Raw genomic sequence first — 8,683 nt, 5'->3', positions numbered from 1 at the left:
TTTTTGGTTTCAAGAAATACTAGTAAAGTATTCAACTCCATGGGAAACACACACATCCTCAGAGATGATAGACAAAATCCTTTAGAGTCTCATTTTTTAAGGTTCATGAAAAATGTTGCCTGTTATGACCTTGTCTGGCCTCCTGTCTACATTGAAATTATATCACTCAGCACTATTTACACAGTTGAAACAGCTCATTTGATACAGCTAGCTGCTTGTTGTTTGTAAGACAGCAAACACTTTGTATGGTGAAAATGTATGTTGGGTTTGGTCACAAAGATGAATCACTGCAAAGCACAGAGCAGGGTTCCAATGAGTGCTCGAGGTGCTTAAAGTTGATTGCATTTTGAATAGCATGCTTGAAACTGCTTGAAATTGAAGTTTTATAAGATGTGAAACATTGTTAAACATCAAATTTTAATTTATCACACTTGTGTAGTTTGCTGTCATAATATTTGATTGTTTGTAGCATAATAACATCTAATTGAATGTGACGAAGAAGTGAAATAATCAGCATATGCTATATATATATATATATATATATATATATATATGTACTGTATATAACTGAACAAAAGATTGAAAATGTACCTTGAAGATGCTTTAAAATGTGCTTGAATTTGACTTAAGAAGAGGTGCAGGAACACTGACTGAGAAAATCAGAACCGTTTTGTTGTTCATCAGCCTTTGGAATATAAATACTATACAAACACAATGAACACATGCACAGACACTCGTTACATAATGCGGTATTCTGAGAAAAATGTCCTCTCATAAACACACCCATCCCCCAGGGGAACACATGGGGACCAAACCAAAAGTGACAGGGACTCAGAAAAAAAACAAAAAAAACGCTTGTCGTCAGAACTTGATGAGTCACTGCTCTGCTTTTCCTCCGTCCTCTCCGTCCTGCTTCTTGTCCTCACTGTGGCTGCTCTCTGTGTGAAGACAGGCAGCATTTTGATTTAAACAGATGGGGTTTGGGATCACAAACAAATACAATCTTGAGGGATGTTAAAGGTGAATCACAGGGTGCACTGGGTGCTGTTGATCACTCCTGCCACCAGAGGTTGCTTTTACACCAACAAACCACCCCTAAACTCAATGACACACACATTTACATGCACACACTTAAACTGATACAGTCACGCTAAATTCTCTGTCCTCTAACACCTACGTGCACAAACTCACATGGGGTCATAGCTGCTCTGCTCTTTGGATTTGAGGAAGCGCATTGCGAAGAAGCCTCCTGCCTGCACACACAGCACCAGTATTATGCCTCCGATGAAGCTGGACATGTCAAACTTGGCCTGGGATAACTTTGGTGTGTCATTTTCATTTTTTTCACCACCTGCTGGGAGAGAAAAGGACGTCTAGAGTCTGACAGGTTTGAAGTGAAATTACATAAAAGCAGGGTAGGGAGGACCGTGAGTGTCATGGAAGTATAAAAAAAAAACATTTAATTAATGAATCACTAACTGTACAATAAATATAGGCATTTATAAATGTGTTAAAAATAAATATCATTCTGTAAACAAACACGAGACTGTATAACTTGACCATACATTGTCCAATCGGTCCCAAATTTCTCACATGTGATGAGGGTCCAGCCCTAAACACAACCACATGTCAATATTGACAAATAGTCATAGCGCCCCCCGCTGGAAACAGGAAGTAACATGTTGCACATCTAGCCCGAGCAGTAGGTTTTAAGTAGAGACACCAAATTTAGTACACATATGTATCATGTGGAGACACACCAAAAAGCCTCTTGGAGCCATACACAAAACCCAACACGAAGTCGGCCATCTTTATTTGAATATGGTGTTTTCTGCGTTTCCATGTCACATACATTAACAAACTCCTCCTACAGATTTAACTAAATTACAAAGTTATTCATCATTTGTAATTTTAGTTAGCAATAAAAAGATCACCAAAATAATTTTTAGATTAAAAGGAATTTATAAAAATAATACTCATGACCTGACACTGCATTGAGACTTTTGTTACACAGAGGTGGCCGTGGTTTCATCCAAAGTAGGCGAGACATACCAGGTTATCAGAGAGCCAATCAGAGAGATCTTTTCACATCTCATGGCTAATTTTGCATTGTTTGACAAGCACAAGGCCCAATCTCTAAGCAAAGCCCAGCTACGAAAATTCATTTTGGCTGCTTGTAACCACAATCTCTTTCTCTTGGTGATGATCCGAAGCTTGTGATCATAGGTGAGGGTGAATGTAGATGGACTGGTAAATCGAGAGCTTTGCATCTGCATCACTGCTGACAACGCACAAAACTGTAAAGATTCTCATCTTAACCACTTAATATACTGTTATGAGGTTTAATTTTTTTTTTTAAATGTCTAATCACTTTAAATTTATCATGTTTTTTATCTCAAATCTTAGCTTACAAAGCTTACAGTAAAATGTAGTGGAATAAAAAAGTACAATATTTGCCTCAAAATTTAGTGGGGTAGAAGTTTAAAGTGACATAAAATGGAAGTACTGAAAAAAAAGTACCTGAAAATTGTACTTAAGTACTAAAGTAAATGTACTTAGTTATATTTCACTGCTGTACTCCATATTACTCTCACTCATGAACAAGACCCAGAATTATCTTTATAATTAATCTTTTAACTGCCCATCAAAGTATTTCATCATAAATCTATTTGTTATTTAGTCTATTAATTTATACATAATAACTTTGTTTGTAAGTGGATTTATTAATGCCCATTTTATTGTATAATTAGATGAAATTAATGAAGTGCCTTATTACTATTTGCTCGACACTTATGGTCCTCCATGGAAAGAAGAGAGTGTTTTTCTTCTTGCTGTAGGAAATGACTGAGTAGTATTGGGGAGCGTTTTACTCAGCTCTGATGGGAACAATAAATGTGTGACGCAAGAGAGCTGGAGGGAGGGTGGGGGGGAGGGGGGGGGGGGGGTAATTTACCTGAGTCACCACCATCACCTTCGTCCAAAGCTACTGTCTCTATCACTGGGTGGAAAACATGCCAAAGAAACAGGATTTAGTGAGCTTGCAGATTCAAAAACTTAACTTTTATTGTGTGTTGTTTTCTACCTGTGCACAATTCAGTGACTCTAGTCCAGCTGCAGTTCAAGCGAGTGTCTGCTACCATGCCCTCATCTACCACACACGTGCCCGTATCTTCACCTGGGACAGAGAGAGCAGGCATTTTAGTCTCTGTGTGTGTGTGTGTGTGTGTGTGTGTGTGTGTGTGTGTGTGTCTGTGTGTGTGTGTGTGTGTGTGTGTGTGTATCATGTGTGCGTTCCTGGCATACTAAATAATTCAGTCATCTTGTACAAACCAGTAAAGCTTATGTTACAGCAGCTTTGATGATTGAATTACTATCAGAGGTCAGGGGTGTGGGTGTGTGCATGTGTGTGCATGTGTGTGCATGTGTGCATGTGTGTGCGTGAACGTCACCATCTGGACAAAATCTCCAGACGCAGCCCGTCAGGTTGTAAATGGAGTTGCCAACGCACAGGTCACATGACTCAGCTTGAGAACAATCTGTAGGAAGGACCAAACTGCCAATCAATTGGAAATGTCACTTAAACCAGCTAATTGGCCGACGTACAATTATCTTCCCACATTTTACACATTTAAACTGCTTGATTATTGCAAGATGTCTGACTCCCACCAGTCTTGACAAAGTCAGAATAAGCAAAAGCGAGTAGTCAAACTTGGCAAGTAATGCCAAAGAAAAGATAGTAGATTCTCATTCACCTCTCAAATTCTAGTTACTGTCAGCTTGTGTTAAATGCTGGAGAATTACATTATCATAGCTATTAAGAGAAGATGTTATCAGGGAGAGACAAATGGTGGAAACTCGGAGTCAAGGAAAGGAGACATGAGGTGACGACAGGTTTCTGACGTGACAAAAATACACTAGGATGGTCAACATTACAATAAGAAAATAAATGTAAGACATGCGGATGGACACGTACCTGACTGTGGATACACGGAGGGCACAACTGCTAGAAGCAGCAGTGTGGAGCAGAGGAACACCAGCTGTTGCATCCTGACAGCCACAGAGCACCTGCAACTGACAGCTGAAGACTCGGAGAAGTATTAGTGTCAACAAAAGGTTTCAATAAAAAATATCTTCTGTGAGTCCTCAAAAGGGAAACCAACAGTTGCAAAAAGATATATGGCTCCTGGTTGGGACGCAGAGAGAAAAGACACACAGGTCTGTGTAACATGAGCGTTACCCAAACTTGGTTTCCTAAGCAACCGACTGGCCCACCTCAACCCTCCTGAAATGCACACCAGTTTGGACGGAGTGACACCTGTTTACTCTGGCAGGCAGTGCACACACACACACCTGTGTTAAGACGCTCTTATGAACACATAAATAATGGTTAGACAAACTGGAATATTAATGTGCAAATAATCTGTATATAAATAGCTTGTGGCCTTCAGGTGTATGTTATCATTATTTTGTATTTTCTATTCATACAATTCAGATTCTGGGTGTGTGTTCTAGGATCTGGGTCATTAAAAAGGGGTCTGTGACCCCTAAGGGATCCTAAGGGTTATTGCAGGGAAAACATTGGCCATTAACTGAATTTTTATCCCAAGTGTATTGTGGGACCCATAGTACTATTGGTCATGTTAATGAACAGTTAAAAGAGTACATCCCCCATTATAATGTTAATGTACTATTTTATTCTCTGAATTTAATTCATTTGTTCCTGATTTTATTTTTGTAATATTTAATTTAATTAACTCATGCACTATGTCCTTTCACATTAGAAGCTAGTTTTGATCAGGTAAAGTTAGAGTGTCTGTAAATGAAGTTTATACAGGTCAAGAAGACCGTGCATGTCAAATTAAAATATAAACAGTGAGCAGCATCATGCTAATGTGCTTGTGTATACGTGCAGAGGAAACCAAACCCAAGTAAACTTTATTTTGAACTTATGCACACCTGGAAATCCCTTTTATTGTTCAAGTGTGCAACAGTATGGACATTATTGTGAGCCACAATGGGTCTTTGTACAGCTTCTTGAGCAAGAGACTCAACTGACCAACTGGTTTTGGGTTAGTCAGTCAATAAGTTTTATTTTTGTGCAGCATAGCAAAGTATGCTTTTACATGGTGCTATAGGCCTCCCCAGTTTAAGACTCAGTTGAATATGCAACAGAATATTATACACTATACGTAGAAGAGGGTCTGTTATAAGATAATGGGTCCCAGCCCAGGAGTGATCAAGTGGCCTAAAGATAAATCTGAGGGATCGGAAGACTTCTTTACTCTATAGTCATGCTAGTCATTAGGGCATCAAAGTTCAAATGAAATGTATCTTCTCAGCACTACGAATCCATCTCATCCAATAGATTTTGTGGTATTTCAGTGAGGACCAGCGAGTGCCACTGCTACCATGTCTAAAAATATATTCCTGTTAGAAAACATTTAATATTTTCAGACTTTTTTTTCTTGTGACGAACAGGATACTTTCACCTTACAGGCCTCTACAAATCCTTGAAATTAAACACCCTGAGAAGGAAAAATACATCTTTTGTTCACTCAAAGGCCACAGCCTGTGATAAGGGGTGTCAAGTAGCTTAATTTTAAGCGCTCACAAGCCAATTAAAGGCAGCAACCGTTGTTCCAGCAGGAATCAAAATTGCTCTGTTTTTGCAAAGACTCCAACAAATGCATTTTTAAACAGGCTTCTGCTGGAAAACGTCTGGTTAAGACACTTTATCAACACAATCAGGGTGCTTATTTTATTCAGGGTTGTGTCTCATACAGCAGTTAATAATATGTGTGTTGTGTGACTCACTCCAATAACAGCAGCTATATTTATACTGTCGACACTGACATGTGTCGACGTTTACAGTGGACAGCCTGTGCGTCAGTAGTCTAGTGCCACGTCAGATGTGTCACTGACTGTGTTGAAATGCTGTCACTTGTCAATCAATCAATAATTGACTTGCCTTGATGAACAACTCAGACAAGGTTTTGATATAAAGTGCACAAAAATTACCACCACACGTTTCTCTAGCAAGTTTAATTAAGCCACTTTCATCCAGTGATGACAACTTTTTAGACAGACTTTGGATATACAGCAACTGGACACAAGACAGAAAGTCTGAACAAGGCTATTATTTATATTGATCGACGTCTAGAAGTCTGATTCCACTTTGTGGAATGGTGATGAGGAAACAGGACGACATTAAAAGGATCAGGCTCATAGTGCATTACATAGGATTGGCTCCAGCTATAGCCCTGCATATGTACCAGAGGTGGAAGAAGTACACAGATCTTTGAATTAAGTAAAAGTAGCAATGCTGCAGTGAAGAAATATTAATAAAAAAATGAATTAATTTAAGATTTTTCTGAAGTAAAAGTACAAAAGAACAAAATACTCAAAATGTACAAGAAGAAATGTACTAGGTGTGGTAAAATTGTTGATAAGAACCACAATATTTTGCATTTAATCTTCTATAGATATTATGATAATATTGCTATCATGAATTGTTTTTGGCCATGAAAATCCAAAATTGTGACAGCCTTCATTTAAATGTTGCATAATTAAAAATACTTATTATGCAGAATGGACCATTAAAGACTCATGTATTTTATGCAATTGAATCATAACTATTGTCTGTATTAGAATGTGCATTAATTTAATGTAATACTAGTAAATATGGGGCTTATCATTTATCTATATATACTGCTGGGTAGCTCGTGATTGAATACATGATATTTTATTTTTATTTTTTTCACATTTATTTTTATTGAGCGCTGATAGTACAAGACATGTACAAAAATATAACATTCACAAAAGAAAACTACAAACAAACAAAAATATTTTATATTTTGATAATATTTCGTATAGTTAATCTGAACCTGAAAAGTAACTAAAGTTAAAGGGATATTATATAACAGATAATAATTTAGACTAATAATATAGTAAAAATATTTGACTGTGAAATGTAGGCAAAAAATGGAAATCAAGTAATCAAGGAAAGTGCGAGGACCTTAAACTTGTGCTCACAGTACTTGCAGTAAATGTACTTAGTTGCACACGCATGCAAATGCACCAGTACAGAAAGTACAAGTGTTCTGACCTTCACATTGTTGCTTTGTGATGTAAATGCACTGAGTCATAGCCCCAGGGCTGCAAACCCTCAAAATCAGGTGCATTGAGTCCAGAATCACGACACTCTGTTCAGTTTAATGCAATGAATGTACCACCACCACCTCCTACACTCACACAGTCGTGGCTCATGTCTAACTCCCACATCTCCTATGCTCTCTCACACATTGTCTGGGTGCCTCTGTGCAGCTCCACGGGGCGGCTGTCTTGTGTGTCGGCGTGCTAAAAAAAAAAAAACCCACAAAGGGATATTCCGCAGTACTGTCGGACACGATCTCCTCCTCCACTGATGCTCCCACTGCTGGCAAATAATCGATACACCAGCGACAAACTGGTTGATAATGCTGCAATTTACAGCCAGCGGAGAAGACCTGTTGGTATTAGTGTGTCAGAGCTGAAATAATTGCGCATTAGTGTAGGGGCTTAAAATACGAATATATTACAATGTCTAGTGTTTAAGTAAAATATTCCCGTAAATCAGATTTACATACATTTAATGGGATCATCAAACGTGTCATGAAAAAAAATAGGTCTTCAGGTAAGAAAAACTGATGTGGGCTAAATAGCATAAATTCGCAGAAGCTTGATATTTTTGAAGGTGACAAGAGTTGCACTTCAGATCCTGTCTGTGACGTAGGAGGCGGTTAATGGCAGGATGTGTCCTAATATGGCTCGAGCCGGACGAGATTCCCCCAGTTATCGCATTGATATGCGCGACCACGTACACAACTGTTCAGCCCGTCCTGCAGCACCCACGCTCACTATCAAACCGGGGAAGCCTTCAATTCCCTGCTGCTGGGAACATACTGGAGGTAGACAGGGAGGAGGGCTGTGTTTGTATGTTAACATGATCAATCAAAAGAATAATTGATACATTGGACTACAAGCTAAATAAATGACATTCCTGGGTTTGTTTCCTTACTGGAAAGCACTCCTCCATTAACATACAGACAGGGGTGTATTTCTCAGTTATTCTATAGTGTTAGAATTATTTTATATAATAATAATAATAATAATAATAATAATAATAATAATAATAATAATAATTATTATTATTATTATTATTATTATATAGTAATAATAATAATAATAAGTATTATTATTATTATTACTACTACATGTGTGTACCTCACAATGAACATTTTTAATAAATAGTCAAATAAATAATATTAAAATAATAGTAATAAATAATTATTAATTTATTGATACTATTATATTATATTGTTTCTATTATCATTATTATATTACTATACATTGTTAAAAATGTGTAATTTGACATTTATTCAAATCCAATTATTTATGATTATGTAACTATTGTTTCTGCCAATCCCTGTGTATAAACTCCAAATGCTACTGATACTATCAACACAAAAACTATCACTACTACTACCACTAATAATAATGATGGTGGTAATAATAACAATAATAATAATAATAATAATAATAATAATAATAATAATAATAATATGTAAAGATATACGTCTTGGCCCGGTTTTGGGTTGTGAAGGGGGCGATTACGTCCTTGACGGTTCATGTAGGGGGATAGTTT

General features: G+C 37.3%; 1 protein-coding gene across 1 annotated transcript; it reads right to left on the bottom strand.

Annotated features, from left to right (window-relative positions):
- Positions 1–553: 553 nt before the first annotated feature.
- On the bottom strand, positions 554–4,199 carry cd164l2 (CD164 sialomucin-like 2). The gene is made up of 6 exons (XM_059350424.1): positions 3,974–4,199; positions 3,450–3,536; positions 3,083–3,175; positions 2,954–2,998; positions 1,192–1,351; positions 554–938 (listed from the first exon to the last, which is right to left on the bottom strand). Exons 1-6 carry the CDS (start codon positions 4,044–4,046, stop codon positions 923–925), a joined length of 474 nt encoding a protein of 157 aa, XP_059206407.1. The 5' UTR covers positions 4,047–4,199; the 3' UTR covers positions 554–922.
- Positions 4,200–8,683: the final 4,484 nt, after the last annotated feature.

This window comes from Centropristis striata, chromosome 14 (genome assembly GCF_030273125.1).
Source record: "Centropristis striata isolate RG_2023a ecotype Rhode Island chromosome 14, C.striata_1.0, whole genome shotgun sequence".
NCBI lineage: Eukaryota > Metazoa > Chordata > Actinopteri > Perciformes > Serranidae > Centropristis > Centropristis striata.
Note: the sequence above shows the minus strand (reverse complement) of the source record. Positions and strands in the feature narration are given on the sequence as shown.

What these genes read in the sequence shown, in the direction of transcription:
- cd164l2 (XM_059350424.1), bottom strand. Translation starts at nt 4,046, where the DNA reads ATGCAACAGCTGGTGTTCCTCTGCTCCACACTGCTGCTTCTAGCAGTT. An exon ending in CTCCGTGTATCCACAGTCAG is followed by an intron (nt 3,537 to 3,973) that starts GTACGTGTCCAT and finishes TCCTTCCTACAG; the next exon opens with ATTGTTCTCAAGCTGAGTCA. An exon ending in AGGTGATGGTGGTGACTCAG is followed by an intron (nt 1,352 to 2,953) that starts GTAAATTACCCC and finishes CTCTCCCAGCAG; the next exon opens with GTGGTGAAAAAAATGAAAAT.